The sequence below is a fragment of the Rhinoderma darwinii genome, chromosome 7 (genome assembly GCF_050947455.1).
Source record: "Rhinoderma darwinii isolate aRhiDar2 chromosome 7, aRhiDar2.hap1, whole genome shotgun sequence".
In the NCBI taxonomy this organism is placed as follows: Eukaryota; Metazoa; Chordata; class Amphibia; order Anura; family Rhinodermatidae; genus Rhinoderma; species Rhinoderma darwinii.
Genome location: NC_134693.1, coordinates 29,093,450 through 29,110,553, shown reverse-complemented (window position 1 = coordinate 29,110,553; position 17,104 = coordinate 29,093,450). Strand labels below are relative to the sequence as shown.

Genomic DNA, 17,104 nt, shown 5'->3' with positions numbered 1-17,104 from the left:
CCTACCCTCATTAAGTAGTTCCTCTCTCGCTCTGGTCCCAAGAAGAGGGGGCTTAAGAGGGGGGATACTGTTACATCCATGGCCGCGGAACATCAGGATTACTCACCCCTCGACAGCCATGGACTTGTTTCCCATCTCCTCCCCAGGAGACTGCAGCGCTCACTTCGGCTCCACCCTGCTGTGTCCTGTAGGGTGCGCTTGCACTCTCGCTCCCGGTCTTAAAGGGCCACTGCGCGCACATGTAAATCATCAGTAATTAGCCGATGAGCACCATGGACTATAAGAAGGGCTCTTCCCTTTTACTCCTTACCCGAGGGTTGTCTGTATTCCTCTGTTAGTCTTGCAAATGGTCCTGTAGTTGTATTCCTATTCCCTGTGTTCCCGTGCCCTACTACCCGTATCCTGTATCTTGTTCCTGGGCCATCTCTAGTGTGGAGTCGTGTTGTGCTGCCTATTATGCCTGCTGTGTTACACCATGCCTGGTGTCCTCTGCCACGTTTTGCATCACCTGCTGCCAGGGTCCCGTCCGTGCTTAGCGGTTACTACTGTCTGGACTATCACAGGTACCCTTGTGCTTAGACTATATATATATATTGACTTGGTACACTGTTGTTTGGCCAGCTACTATCCCGCTACGGCGGTGCGGCCCTGTGGGTCCACACACCCACAGATCGTGACAGTCACTATGTTCTAAATCTTGGACCAGTCAATATTTTTCTATATTATACTGGACGTAAGTGCTGTATTGAACAATTTTTATACCAGTCTAATACTTGTCACATAGGAGGGCGCTGTTAGTTAGATTTTTCATTGGGACTTAGCAGATTCAAGTTACGCATGTGACAAAATGCGTTAATAGGACTTTGACATATATTTTATGATATTATATATATGCTTTTTTAATTGCAGAATAAAAACCATTTTGGATAGTCGTGTGATTTTTTTCATATAGATAGAAAACGACAATGATACCTAGGGGAATGACTGTACTTTCGTTATACTTATGCATTGGATTATATTAAGCTCAGTACTCTGGTTCTTTTATGTTTGTGTTTGTCTTCCTCTTACTGAGATATAAGTTAGTATGTTTACTTAGAACTATGATAAGCTTCCTTCCATCTTCTGCATATTTCATAACGAAATGCACTGTGTTGTAAATAAATTAAGAGGTAGACTGTGTTAAAAGAAAAAAAAACATATAAAATGCATCACGAAATATAAGACGAATCTGAGAAGTAAAAAGAAGTTGATTGATGTGTTATAGTGAGATTAGCTTTGGCACCCAGGAGAGATTTTGTAGCCCACATCCTCCCCCTCTGTTCATTCCCTGTTACAGGGAGATCAGGATTAAATAAAGTAGTCAAAAATTCATGTAACACAAAGTAGAATGTTTTTTATTGTTTCAGGAAAAGCTTTTTAGAATTGGTACCATATTTTCACACTGAGACTTTTAAATATTAACTTATTCAATTGTGGTCTATCACTATGGCATTTGGAAAGTGCATATTCCTGTTCCCTTCATGGTATTGTTAAAGGGTCTGTCTCATGTTGTTTAGGGATAAGATTAAGCTATCACCACTAGCAATGCAAATAACTTAAATTTTTTTATACTTTCTGTTAGTTTTTATGTATTTTCTTACTTTAGATGGCTGTAAATACACATATCCCGTGGTGTAATGAAAGTTTCAGTATTGTAATGTTCATTCTTGAATCACATACCTTCTGTATTGCTGAATAATTAGCTACCAAGAAAAAAGTCTGAGAATGGCCAATAGATTTTTAAAGGTCCAAATTCTTTTTTTTTTTCCACCATAAAAGGACCAATTATCTATCCAACCATTCTTTGTCTAACTCGCAGAATTTTATCTACGGCCACCTTCACGCAAAGTTATAATCTTAATGTTTACGAAACAGTTTAGATAGACAAGGAAAACATATTGAAGTACATGCAACATAAAGAACAAATAAAACAATCAAGAAAGAAGCTGCCAAATGATATATGGTGTTATACTGGCAAAATGAGAAGATGACAATTTGGCTTGAGTTCTAGTTATACCTTGGTTGGATGGCTATATGTCTTCCTTTACACATATATTTAGAGAATCAAGTTAGATAAAATCACTTATATTTGCAGAACTTCAGTTGGGAGAGTAAACAAGAAATAGTAGTGGCAAAAAATAAAAGTTTGCTAATACAAAAGTTGTTTCGGCCATATTACAGATCCATGTGTATGAATCCTATCCGTGTTGGTAAAGAATTCTATGAGCCCAAACTGTACCGTGAGAATCTGTAAATTCTATAGGCCGCGTTCCGTGAGAATTCACAATTATAATTTTTTTACCATACTGCATTCCATGCCCTATTATGGAAATGTGGAAATATTACAGTGGCACCATACAGTATCACACGGAGTCCCTACTGGTCCATATCTACTCTATGTGCCACTGTACAGGATCTGTGCACATGGCATTGCCTTGTGCATGAGCCCTTGATTTGTACATCAATGGACTTCACTACTGCTGAAATGCTTACCAGGCTCTTCAATAATTCTGTTGCTTCCAGATCTTCAGTATAAAAACAGTAAAAAAAGAAAAAGAAACTTAAATGCCCAGAACAGAACTAGTTTCGGCTCATGAAATCTCCAAAAGAACATTCTAGAAACCGAGATCAAATTTCTTGGTAATTCTAATTAATTAAATGTAATAAATTGCTGCAAAGTTCTTTGTTGAGTTACATGACCTTAACTGTTATATTTTGTATATTCAGTGATATTTGTTACAGCAATTCCTGCAGTTTAGCTTCTACGGCAAACCAATTAAATATAATTAAGACTGAAGTTAATAAACTGTTAAAGATGATAGAGAACACTTACAATGGGTTATTGTTGTGTCTCAGTGAATCTCCTGAATATTCTGTGTTGTATTTTAAATTCTGCCATTAAAAATACAATGAGTTTGGGAATAAATGTGAGAATTAAGGGCTAATCTGAGTAATGTAGGATACAACTTGGTCATTGCAGTGAAAATTAGCTAGTAATTTAAACTTTTTTTTTTAAACTTTACTCCAACCCAGAGGTGGCTGATAAAATCTACAACCTTTTCAATGGCTACACCAGCGGTAAGGAGCAGCAGACAGCATACAGCACCTTGCTGGAACTGGGGTCGCCCAGTCTACACCGTGTACGATTCCACTACAACCAACACTTTCAAAGTTTTGGGGAGTTTACTTGGCGTTGTGAAGATGAACTTGGGCCCAGGTATTATTTTCATTAAAGTTTAAGCTTCCTTGTGTGGGTGTACGACCTTAAATTGGCAGAGTGAATTTTTTGATGGAAGGACAAAGATATTTTTGGCTTGGTTAAATAATTACTACAATAATGGTCCCCAAACTTCAAAATTACTAGTTGATCACAATCCACTAGAGAAATGGGTTCACTACCAGTAAGAGAGCCATAAGGAAGGCGATCTGTGAAGGGCATTTTGCTCCAAGCAACTTCGCAGTTTAGCAGCGCAGTCGACTGCGCTATTGTTTCCACTAAGAAAACGGATACCTTACGGAACGTAAACAGACGGAAACCATTTGAAACTGAAGCATTAGCATTGAAATCAATGGTAATGCAAACTGGCTTTCCATTCATGGGTTCCTCTGACAGGAAGGTCTAACAGAACCTATGAACGGAAGCCCAACGCTGATGTGAACAGGCCCTAACATAGTATTTATACAGCACGGTAAACACAAAAAACAACATTGGAATCACTGTTTTTTTATTCTACCCCTCCCCAAAAAAATAATACAAGTTATACAAAACATTATATGTAGCCCAAAATAGTGGCATCAAAAAATAAAACTCCTCCCATAAAAAATAAGTTCACATGCGGGTAAAGAAATGGAAAAATGAAAAAATTATGGCTTTTGGAATGAGAAAAACTAATAAAAATATATGCGTCCTGAAGGCCAATATAGGCCACATCCTGGGTTTTCTCAAAATTATAATTTATCACCCATCCACAGGATAGGTGATAAATATTTGATCAGTGGGCGTCCCACTGCTGGGACCCCTTCCGATCCAGAGGCAGCCCCATAGATAGTAAATGGATCGGTGGCTGAGCATGCACAGTATTGCTCCTTTCACATAGGGTACTTCGGGACCTCTGTTCTCAGAATCGGTGGAGTTCCCAGTGGTCGGAGACCCCACTGATCAGACATTTATCAGCTATCCTAGGGAAAGGTGGTAAATGATCATAATGAGAAAACTCCTTTAAGGGGTTAAGTATCAACATTTAAATATAAGGTAGCCTATTGGCAATAGGTTATCTAAGTTTGTGTAAACCGTTCCATTGACTTAAAAAAAAAACATTAAATTTCTTCCTTGTCTTCTGAATATTTGTTTTTATGTTTATCTGTAGAGCAGAAATGAGGGCTGAAAATTACCAATTTTGCTAATCTGTCTATTGGCAAATGTTCTGTTTTGGGGCAGTATTTGCTCCTTTTAACACAATGATGGCTTAAATGGCTTTCTATCTGAGCTCCATTGTCTTTAATTGGGAAAATGCATTTCCTTGATAGGAAATAAGTGAAATTCACCAATATGCCAACTGGTGATTCCATGAACAGTTTTTTTCTATTCATTAGTGAATGATAGTAATTGTGTAATTATTACATGTTGTGGTGCTTTGTGTTTGTTGTTTTTTTGTGACCTTTTACTATAATTTGCATGGCAAATCTGTAAATTTGCAAGTGCATATGTGAGTATAAGAATGTCTCTTTTTAAAGAGGCTGTGTCACCACATTATAAGTTCCCTATCTTGTACATAATGTGATCGGCACTGTAATGTAGATCACAGCAGTGTTTTTTATTTAGAAAAACAATCAATTTTGACCTATTTTAGCTTTATGCTAATTACTTTCTTAATACCCAACTAGGCATGTTATTACTTTTTGACCAAGTGGGCGTTGTGGAGAGAAGTGTATGACGCTGACCAATCAGCGTCATACACTTCTCTCCATTCATGTACTCAGCACATAGCGATCTTGCTAGATCACTATGTGCTGTCACTTACTCACACATTAACGTTACTGAAGCGTCTTGACAGTAAATAGACATCACTTCCAGCCAGGAAGCGATGTCTATTCACAATCCCGACACTTCGCTAAAGTTTGTGTGGGACTTACAGCACAGCAAACGTGATCTCGCTGTAAGCTGTCATTTACAATGTGATCTCGCGAGGTCATGCTTGCTGTGCTGTAAGTCCCACACAAACATTACCGAAGTGTCGGGATTGTGAATAGACATTGCGTCCTGGCTGGAGGTGATGTCTATTTACTGTCAAGACACTTCAGTAAAGTTAATGTGTGAGTATGTGACTGCACATCATGATCCAGCAAGATCACTATGTGCAGAGTAATTGAATGGAGAGAAGTGTATGACACTGATTGGTCAGCGTCATACACTTCTCTCCACAACGCGCACTTGGTTAAAAAGTAAAAACACGCCCTGTTGGGCATTAATAAAGTCATTAGCATAAATCTAATATAGGTCATAACTCCGTCAAAAGTTATCGTTTTTCTAAATAAAAAACACTGTTGTAATCTACATTACAGCTCTGCTCACATTATGTGGAAGGTAGGGCACTTATAATGTGACAGAGCCTCTTTAAAACAAGATCTTTCTCAATTGTAATGCTGCAAATTAGAGTGATATATACTACAATTATATCATATACATGGTGTAATGAATTTATTGTTCACTGTATCTGTTGGTTCATGTTGGAACTATATGAGCCTACAGTACAGCTGAACCACATAGATACATTCGCAGAATGTCTATACTAATCTTATAGCAGTACCTCAGGTTTACTTAGCACTTCTTTGACCGTTTAACTCATCAAAATAATTTTAAATAAAATAAAACATATGCTGTACAAAGAATATTTGTCATACTTCTTGCCCCTTTTGCAGGAAAGCTGGTCTGGTGTTATCTCAGCTAGAAGCCTTGAGTCCACGATGCAGCTATCTCCTAGGGGAGCCAAAAATCAGCTTACGGCGCTCTTCACTGCGCTACCTAGCCTGTCGTTACAGTGAGCCCAAACCTAATGCAATGAACTGGACTGAACTTAGTAGAGATCTGAGGAAGAACTGTGAGGAACAAATACTTATAGTGCTGAGCAATGATTATGGAGACAGCAAAGACAACTGAAAGTCACTGGTGCTCCGTCCGGTACCAGGACTCAGGAAAGGATTGTGCTTCGAATAAAAGCAAGCTGAATTCGTAATTGTACAAAAAAAGACTTGTTGATCAACTAGTCCTGAGTCAAGTTCTGATCTTACAACAGAAATTAAACTGGACAACATTATTGACTGCCACTTGTTAGTTTCTGGATGTATGAGCATGGCAAGAGATGTCATGACCTCCTCAGTCATGGTGCACTAAACACAAAGCAAGCATAATACCGGAATCCCAGACCCCCCTCCCCACGCCCCCCGTTGTATATTATGTAATGGCCTAATGTACTGCACCCAATGTCATGGACAAAACAATGTCAACAATGATGTAACTCAGGCTCTATGTTATGAAGATGTTTACCCCATTATGCCATGAGATCTGTCCAATGTTTACCAAAATTTACCAAACCAATGGAAATGTTTTTTTTCTATGGTACGTTGGTAGCAAGAGTAAGTGTTCTGCTTGTTTAAGAATGTCCAACTCTTTAAATTATAAAATGAACCCCTTCTTTCCCATACAATTCCTACAAGTGAGAACAAAGGATAATTACACATTGAGAGTTCTCTTCATGTGTTCAGTAACTCTAACCTTGTTGAAGCTCTGATTTTTTTCTCTCTCTTAAAAAGAGCCTAGTAGCAGCAGAGCTGATCACACTGTGCCTGATTCTTGAAGGGTTTGGTCTATTTATCGGTGTCTTCCAGCTGCACAACTGCAACAACTGGTTCAGTAGTAGCTTTAACCCAGGAAGAAGGTCCAAGTCCCTTTTCCACTCAATAATTTGACATGAACAAGAAAGGCCTTTTTTACAATTAACTTTTTGTTTTCTATCAAAATGAGTTTGTATATATTTTTTTTATGATCTCAAGAGACCAGGACCTTAAAGCCAAGAGGAGTTATGTGAATAGTTAATTTCTCTTCGGCCAGTGTCAAACATGTCACTTTTAGTGAGGTTCAACTTTATTGTATATTCCATGGGACACTGAGTTGGTAAAAAAGTTAACAGCGTCCATTCTGTATACATGATTCGATTATTACAGCGACACTATAGGATTGTGAAGTTTTAGTATATCTTTTGTGTCTTTTCATTCAGAACCATTCACCCCACTCATGGTTACATTTCCATCATTTATTCAAGTCTTTGGTATGCTGGTTTTCCTCTAAATACCTTACTGTTCTTTCTTTTCATTTGTCATGACATTTTCTTTAAAAAATAAATCCTTTTAAAATGTCCAAGCCTTGCAAGTTTATCATTACCAGTGGCTTCATTGTTGCCCTTGTTCTTTATTTTCTCTCCAAACAATTGTTTGGCATTTCACCTACATATGTTTCCTACCACTAGTATTATGTGTTGCTCTCTTTTACTTCTCAGTGTGTCCTCCAAATAAATTATTTTACCTCCTATAATTACGGACCAACACTTCTATCAACACATCACCAATGGAATTCAGAACCAACCATTCATCACCCATCATTTATTTCAGTAGTTCAATATATTACACTTTCCCCACTTCAAGCAATAATGTCCATTTGCCCCTCTGCACTTTTTACATCCAAAAGAAATTAAGTCAGCTTGTAGTAGTGAAGATTAGCAATCTATTTTATTTACTTAATCATCATATAAGAAGAAATGGGGATTACTCTGATGTTTACTTTAAAGAATAAGATTGCACCATGTGTGGTCAAGTATATCTTTAAAAAATATTAATAAAGTGATAAAACATTCATTAGTAAGTTAGTGGATTTCAGAAAGAAATTCAATAATTTTCAACTTTATATAAGGCATCATGCACGACCGTGTTCAATCCGTCATATATGGATCGCATGTCGGCTGCATTTCCCGGACCGAACACAGTTCAGGGAGCCGGGCTCCTCGCATCATAGTTATGTATGACGCAAGGTGTCCCTGCCTCCTCATGGGAATATTGCCCATACTGAAATATGTTCGTAGTACGGGACAGTAGTCCCGTGGTGAGTCAGTGACTCACAGCGTCATACATAACTATGATGCTAGGAGCCTGGCTAATTGAACTGTGTTCGGATCCGGAAATGCGGCCAACATGCGGTTCGTATATCACGGACCGAACACGGTCATGTGTATGAGGCCTCAGTTAGTCTTGAAGTTTTAATTGAGAGTTTAGTATATTTTATACCATGGATATATTAATCTAACATTTCCAATTTGCTTATATAATACATGCAAGTTATGCAAAAAGCACAGAAGGTAGCTGTGGAGTTAACGCACAGTATTTATGGCTTCTTCAAGACACACTAAACAGAACAACTATATAGCATATGTAGGTAACATGCATCATTCTTTTTGGACCATTTAGAATAATTTTTTTTTTAAAGAAAAGATAAATGAAAGCCAAAAAATCTATTTTATTTACGATGGTTTTTCAATTGACATGTCAGTGATCTTAAGATTCACTTTAACTCCTGGTCTTTTGGGTTCAAATATTAGTTAGCACATTCGTTTCATAGAACTAAAGTACAAGATCTTTTAGTCAATAAAATGTGAAGAGCCCTTTCCTTGGGCCATTAATGAGAACAGCAGGTATAATGAGCTGAACCAAAACCGGGATCAGCAGTTGCTTGTCAATAGATGTCAAGTAAAAAAAACTATTTTTCTGAAGATGAAGTTATCCGGAAACCGAATCATCCTGCCAAAAACGACATTTAATTTTTTACTTTACACTGTTTTGTAGCAAATAAGGGAAATTACAAGCAGTGCAGTCTCGGAGAAGAGCTCAGAGGAAACACGTATTTCTTAAACTTTAATTAATTGGGTGAGGAGGTGACGGCGGTGTAGTATCCATCGTTCTCATCTGCTGTTTTACACCTCAGTTCATAAATCATATTTTATCATAAATTTATAAATTGTTTAACCCTTTCAAAAATACAAACCATGGCTGTTAATAACAAATGAAAGAGTATTGTAGTTAGCAATGGAAAATATTGTATACTGTCCTGTACTAGAAGGATCTACGGTACTTACACAATGACACATGCCATCTTACGGCCACAGAGTTGACAATCAATATTCTGGTCTTTGAATTGGGGTAAGCAAATTACAGTATGTGAATTTGGTGCTTCTCAATGGCTTAGTCATACACACATTTTGTTTCTAATTCATTTTTATACTAAAAAAAAACATTAGCATATTGCATTATTACATGTAAAGACCGGCCACTACCTGCAATATAATAAATGCTGCAATTTAGTCAGGGGCCACTTTAAATTTAGTGTCCCACCATAAACTTTTCTATAATTTGAATGGCTCTGTTCACTCTGCCTTTAGGGTCCATTCTGTCGGGTTACTGTTGCTTTTCAATGGCCAGAATAGTGTAGTCTTCTGCAATATCTTTCCAGTAAAAAAACAAAACCCTGATGAAAATACAGACAGAACCAAGTTAAGAGGATCTGTTAAGATTTATTACCCAAAGGGTCCGTCAGAACTATCATAGCATGCCATGATGCTAGTGTGAATAAAATCATATTTCCAATTGCTTTCATGGGGACATTTTCTTCAAAACAATTCAGCTTACCTAGGTCAACCAACCTTTAATCATAGCTTCTTCAATTAAGATTTCTGTTTGTGAACATGCTCGATTGCATAATATTTCGTTCAAATATAGCATGGTAATAGACATTTTTGAGAAATGTGTTGACTGTTTGTAAAATTCAACCAATCGAATGTTTCTTAATGTATAAACTGTACAAACATTTTATTGTGATTGGTTGCGCTCTATAACGCTCCTTATGGAAATCTACCAATGAAACAGTGTTGAGAAATAACTTCCTTTGATACCTAGACAACATTCTATCTTTGGCTAGACTCACCAATCTTGATACCTGGTCATATACAGTATAATGCTGCATTCAATTGCATTGCATATGGGATCAAGATGATCATCACTCCTGTAAATATTCTTCTAAAATGTTAGAGGGACCTAATTGGGTCTACAATGACAGCTCCACTGGCAATACTCAATATATAGTGAGAGAATCTGTCTAAAGTCTTATTCACACTTGGGTATTTTGCTCAGTATTTTGCATCAAAACCAGGAGTTTAACCTACACAAACAAAAAGTATAATAGAAAGATTGGCACCTCTTCCATGTTTAGACCCATTCCTGGCTTTGGCTTACAAATACTAATGCAAAATATTAAGCAAAATAGGCAATAGTAAATAGGGTTTAGGTAATTTAAACATACAGATGTGTCAATTCTTAAAGGGGTTTATAACCTATCCTTAGGATAAGTCATCAATATCAGATCGGTGGGGGTCTGACTCCCAGGATCCCCGTTGATCGGCTGATTGAACGGCGTGGCCTCTTCAGTGTTTACCAGGCACAGCGTTGTACATATCCGTAGAGGCTGCGCCTTAGATTGCAGCTCAGTCCTATTCAGTTGAATGGCACCAGAACTTCAATCCCAGGTACAGCTGCTACGAATGTGTATGGTGCTGTGTCTGTAAACTGTGAAAAGGCCATGATGACGAATGCCGGGCCCCATCCATCAGCAGATTGGTGGGCATGCAAGAGTCGAACCCCACCGATCTGATATTGATGAACTATCCTAAATAGAGTCCATCATTATAAATTCGCCTGAGAATCCCTTTACTTTCTATCTAAATCCGACATAACTGAAGAAATATGGCGCGAGATGTGAAACAAAGATGTAAAATAAAACATAAAACTTTGACGGATACCATTCATCGCCTATAGACTCCCATGTCAAAAAGACGTATTTGTCACAACTATTCATTAAAAATGTATATACGTCAAACCTAAACATTTTTTTTTAACATTGGGGTTATGAGCAATGGTTTGCCTACAAATGGCATCCATCAGAGGCATGCGCCGGCCATCCATCGCCCGTAGACTCCCTTGTTAAAAACTAGTGTATGTGCTCTGTTAGTTCTTTTCCGTCAGGCTTCAGTTGCTTTTTGAGGGTCAGGATAGCGTAGCATGCTGCAGTATTGTAGTCAGCAAAAAAAAAAAACACGAAAACTGATACGGAAACATGACTGATCCATTATATGAACGCCAACGGAGAAAAAAAAACATATCCGTCATAACTGATCACCATGGCTCCTACAAAAATGGAAATTATGATGCAAGTATGAACAGAGCCTTACATAAATGATTTTTTACTGAATGGCGGGAGATTGAATTGAATATGTATTATGACAAATTGTATGACTTAATGCAAATCAAGAAAAAGTAAAGGTCGACACATTTGTATCTTCAAATTTGAGTTAATTTCAGAATTAAATTTTTAGCTTTCTTAAATATGTAAGGTGCCTATAAATTGCACATATTTGTTAATTCCAAATTACTGTATATCGCCAGTGTCTCAGTAACATAAAAAAAAATAAATTGATAAAAACTGACGGGTTAAATATCCCAGGTTTTACTTTACCAATTATTTTGCTATTTTTTTATTTCATACCCACTGTTTTGTGTTCCAAAGGAGTGTTTCATATTGGAAGTTCTGTTCTTACATCAGAGAACTACACTGTGATAAAGAAACTATTTATTAGCGGTCACACGGTCAGGGAAAGTCACATGATTCTTTTAACTACTTGTTGCACCTTTTTGTTTATAAAGATTAAATAGGTTAATCAGGAAAATTGAAATTAACATCTAAGCTGCAAAATGGGAAAATTAAACAAAATGTCCATATAGTCACCTTAGGGCTTCGACTCTGTTCCCCGCACATTCCCACCTGTAGCTTTTTACTCCTGTACGGGATAATGTCATCCATCCCGACAGCATATCACCTGCCACAGTGTCCAATCGCAGTCCACTGCAATAACGTGTATGCATACAAACACATCGAGTGCAGGAGTAAACAGCCACAGGCAAGGACAGGTTGGTAGTTGCGGCAATGGAATGGAAAGTAATCCCTAAGGTGAATATAACAAAAAAAATAAGATTTTCCCATTTTGCAGTCATACACCTAAATTAATTTATTTTTTGCAGAAAACTTATTTTAATTGCCATTATATTTAACAGCAGAAAAATAAAGATCTGGATGTTTTGGACTTTTCACTACATATAAATATTTGAATACCATTTTAGATCAATCATGTGTATTTTTAAATGACCTGAATTTATTATTTAAATATTTTAATATCATTTTAGATCAATCATGTGTATTTTTACATTACCTGAATTTATTTGACTTGTAATTATTTACTAGATTAAAAAAGTACAATTGCATGTGCAATAAAAAATTCTGTTAACATGTTCTTTTGGCTGTAACATACATTTTTCTAATGTTTTTATATAGAAATAGGCAGTCATAGCATGATGACTACACTAATGTGAGGTGAAAGGGGTTGTCTAGTTTAGAAATCCCAGGTGCATGTATCCTATTAGGAAATTCTCAGTTATTAGAAGGGGTGGTTATAGAGAGTGGATTGAGCGTAGAGATATAGATGGAGAGTGGTTATAGAGAGTCTTTGTCACTCTGGAGGACCTTTCCGGTCCTGCATTACTCAGACAACTCATTGATTTGCATGGGCAATGTGTAATGCTTCATTTCACCTGTTGTGGCACTGCAGGACGATTGAACACTTGCTGCCAAGTTTCCCGTGGATTACAGCTGATCACTTGGGTGCCAGCAGGGGGGCACATTGTGATCAGCTTATTATCATACTTATACTCAACTCTTTTATTATTTTATTTACCTATAATAGTCTTTCCTCCAATCCAAAAGAGATGTTAGCCTGGAGACACAGTGAACCTATTCATGGAGATTGTAATATTATCAATTTATGTAGGTCTTCTGCGTTAAACATCAGATATTACTTCTTGCCCGTCCTTACAAATACATTGTAACCACACTATCACATTAACCCTTCTGACTTTGTATTCCATTTTCAATCAAAAAAATTAAAACTATCCTCTATAAGGTTCATTGGTCATTGGATAACGGTAATGGAATAAACCATATGGGTAAAGGTTGGAAAAAGATTTATAGCACTCGTGCTTGAATGAGTGTTAAAATTTCTCCAAGGTTTCCCTCACTTAAAGAGGCTCTGTCACCAGATTTTGCAACCCCTATCTGCTATTGCAGCAGATAGGCGCTGCAATGTAGATAAGAGTAACGTTTTTATTTTTAAAAAACGAGCGTTTTTAGCCAAGTTATGACCATTTTTGTAGTTATGCAAATGAGGCTTGCAAAAGTCCAAGTGGGTGTGTTTAAATGTAAAAGTCCAAGTGGGCGTATATTATGTGCGTACATCGGGGCGTTTAAACTACTTTTACTAGCTGGGCGTTCTGAAGAGAAGTATCATCCACTTCTCTTCAGAACGCCCAGCTTCTGCCAGATCACGCTGTGACGTCACTCACAGGTCCTTCATCGTGTCAGACGAGCGAGGACACATCGGCACCAGAGGCTTCAGTTGATTCTGCAGCAGCATCGGCGTTAGCAGGTAAGTCGATGTAGCTATTTACCTGCAAACACCGATGCTGCTGCAGAATCAACTGTAGCCTCTGGTGCCGATGTGTCCTCGCTCATCTGACACGATGCAGGACCTGTGAGTGACGTCACCGCGTGATCTGGCAGAAGCTGGGCGTTCTGAAGAGAAGTGGATGATACTTCTCTTCAGAACGCCCAGCTAGTAAAAGAAGTAAACACGCCCCGATGTACGCACATAATACACGCCCACTTGGACTTTTACTTTTAAACACACCCACTTGGACTTTTGCAAGCCTCATTTGCATAACTACAAAAATGGTCATAACTTGGCCAAAAATGCTCGTTTTTTAAAAATAAAAACGTTACTGTAATCTACATTGCAGCGCCTATCTGCTGCAATAGCAGATAGGGGTTGCAAAATCTGGTGACAGAGCCTCTTTAATTTAGTTTTTCTACTACTTGATATGTTTCATTACATGTGTCAAGATTTCTCTAGAGTAAAAAAAAAATTTTGTACTCAAAATCAAAGGTTAATGACATATATGCTAATTAAAACTGAATAAAAGTTTAAATAGCCCACCACAACTTATACTGAAATTTTTTTTGAAAAATCAGCTGTACTTTATTCCAGCGTATTAAGCAAAGAAGCAGTCATATATTTAAACACACTAGACATAATAAAATAAGCTATTAACTAGAGTCAGAATTAGTCATATTATTTACTTGAAATATTCTACATTATAAACTGAAAACTAAGAATCTACCGATATCATGGCAATGTTTATAGAATGATTATAGTAATCATAATTGAAGAAGGGGTTGTTTGTAACAAAGAAGTAATATATGTACACCATAAAGACCCAAACTACCGTATTTTTCCGACTATAAGACGCACCCAGGTTTTAGACAGCAGAAAATAGGAAAAAAAAATCAGATTTTACTACTTTTATTAGTTTTACAAAGCAAAAACTGGTGTTAAAAAAAATAATTTGTTCTGTTTCAACACATTGAGAGGCATTTTTTGGTACATACGATTTTTTTCTAGCACTTTTTATTTCATTCCTTTTTTTTTATTTTTTTACATTGTGCTTGGAGAAAAATGGGAAAAGTTTTTTTTTTTTAACTTTTAATATTTTTTTTACACTCCTAAAAATGTATCTAACTTTTTTTTCCACCTTTTATTAGTTCCCCTAGAGGACTTGAACCAGCGATCATTAGATCGCTGGTACAATACACTGCACTACATGGATGAGTTATGGAAATAGCGTAACTCGCTGAGCTATGCTTTTTTCGCAACTCCCATAGTAGTGAATGGCAGTTACAGAAGCAGCGTAGCATGCTACGCTGTTTCTGTAACTACTATTCAGTTCTATGGGAATTCCGGAAACAGCGTTGCTCAACGAGTTACGCTGTTTCCGTAACTCGACCATGTACGCTGTTTTCTGAGCTGCCGAGTTCCAGAAACAGCATAGCTCGCAGTGCTACGCTGTTAACGTTACTCCCATTCACTTCTATGGTAGTTACGGAAACCGCATAGCTCAGCGAGCACTCGGCTGTTTCCGTAACTCCCGACCACCTAACCAGGAAGCGGCCGGGAGACAGTGGAGCGAGTAAGCTAGAACGGGGTTTAGGGGGCCCTGTTCTAGAGATAGGTGCTGGTTCCAGAGGTGGAACCCGCTTCTATCTGACCTTTATTTATGATTTATTCTTGCTAAAAACTGCGTCTTATAGTCCGAAAAAAACGGTACATAGAACAGCTTGAAAACAGGCTGTAATATGGGACACCAAAGAGATACCTCAACTGAATAGATTTTTGACAGCTGCCATTTGAGACAGTTTGTCAGGCATCACATCTCCCTAGCAACCAGTCTGTCTCAGATTACACAAGTCTTAAACTCAAGACTGAATTGTCACTGAGTTAAGAACGGAGAATAGGAACTCTTTAGTCCTTAAGCCAATCTTTTCTCCATAATTTACTATAATTAGATTATTCTAAAAACAAATTTGAAGAAGAACGACAAGATGATTTTAGATTAAATAATTACTATGGTTAGCAGTATTTAATTGGTATTTAATAATGTTTGTCATCATCTCTTTGTGTTTTTCTTTCTTAATGCTAGATATATAGAAATGTGTTCCATTCAGATAATTAATTCATCTTATACTCAAATGCTATACACCCACAACTATATTTTGCAGGTGAAAGAAGAATCATAGCTGGTAAATAGTTTGAAAAGTGCATATAAGGCAGGATTGTAACTACTCAGTGATGTTGGTAAAAGTGAGAAGGGGTTTCACTATAAGGCTGCTTTTACATGAGCTTATTAAGGATCCATGCAGGAGTCATATACAGTATTTAGCGCCAGAATGGGGTTAAATCCTATCCTATAATATTTAACCCATCCTTTCTTAAAGCAAGATTCTGTTTTCGATATGGCTCCACCACAGAGCCGATTGAAATCGGCTTAAGGGGTATGAAACTCAAGAATATAATGTAAGCAGTGGCGTAGCTTGAAGTTCCTGGATCCCAATTCGAAATCTGTAATAGTACCCTGAAATAACACATATTTAATAGTAAAGGTCTCCAGAAATGGGGCAGAAGGACCTTTAAGGCGCCTTCAGGACCCAGACGCGACTGCAAATACAGTGCCCATTATATTTGTGCCCCTGAGTGTAAGCCACCTTTCAATCATGCTTGATCTTCTTTCCGCAAATTTGGCTTGTATAGTAAAAGATTTGACTGCATTGCTGAATTAAAGGGTAACCCGACTTTCTATTGTGACTATTCCTTACAGAATGCTTCAAATTAAGGAGCGACTGAATATGTTGGGGTTGTTGCTTAGCAAAAGAAGTCATGGTCAGTACAAAACATGTTTGATCCTCAGACTCTTGTGGTGAGGCGGGGGTACAAATTAATACGTGCCACCATTACTTCCGGTCACCGCTGCCTGTGTAGGAAAAATGTCCTATCGTCAGTATACCTCAATATTTGTTTGTCTTTATGCAGTTCAAGAGGGGATACTTGGTAGGTATCTAACTGTTTATCTGATTGAGTTCTTATACAAATAATATGCTCATATGATACTGAATAACAACCCAATAGTTTGATACATCTATTCATTCATCTCTAGTGGAGTAGTTCAGTACCACTAATAAAATTGCATGTGTACCTCTGATTATACACATTAGTCAGGTATAAATAACTATATATACCATGCAATGCAGCTCATTCTACTTAAAAGAAGCTTTTAGGAGCATTGTGTGCAGATTACAAAGCTTTCATATGTTGGCGTAAAATAAAGCGGATGGATTTTAGTCGTTTGTCCATGCTAGAGGAAGCCTGAAATTTGCAAGATTATTCCTTTGCAATCATATTTTTCTCTATGTAGATGCCATTAAAAATGCACTTGAGTTCTTCAGCAAAACAAACATTTGTGAAATCGTGAACAG

At 37.4% G+C, this 17,104-nt stretch overlaps 1 protein-coding gene across 7 annotated transcripts in view; it reads left to right on the top strand.

The window, feature by feature from the left end:
- Positions 1-12,410, top strand: part of ASTN1 (astrotactin 1) — a 348,098-nt gene extending 335,688 nt beyond the window's left edge. For 6 of the 7 annotated variants that reach the window (XM_075833076.1, XM_075833081.1, XM_075833080.1 and 3 more), the window contains 2 exons: positions 3,073-3,256; positions 5,959-12,409. In XM_075833076.1, coding sequence (XP_075689191.1) covers positions 3,073-3,256; positions 5,959-6,196 — 422 coding nt within the window. In that variant the 3' untranslated portion in view covers positions 6,197-12,409. Of the gene's footprint in view, positions 1-3,072; positions 3,257-5,958 lie in introns of all 7 variants that reach the window. The other variant, XM_075833082.1, reaches the window with a different exon arrangement.
- Positions 12,411-17,104: the final 4,694 nt, after the last annotated feature.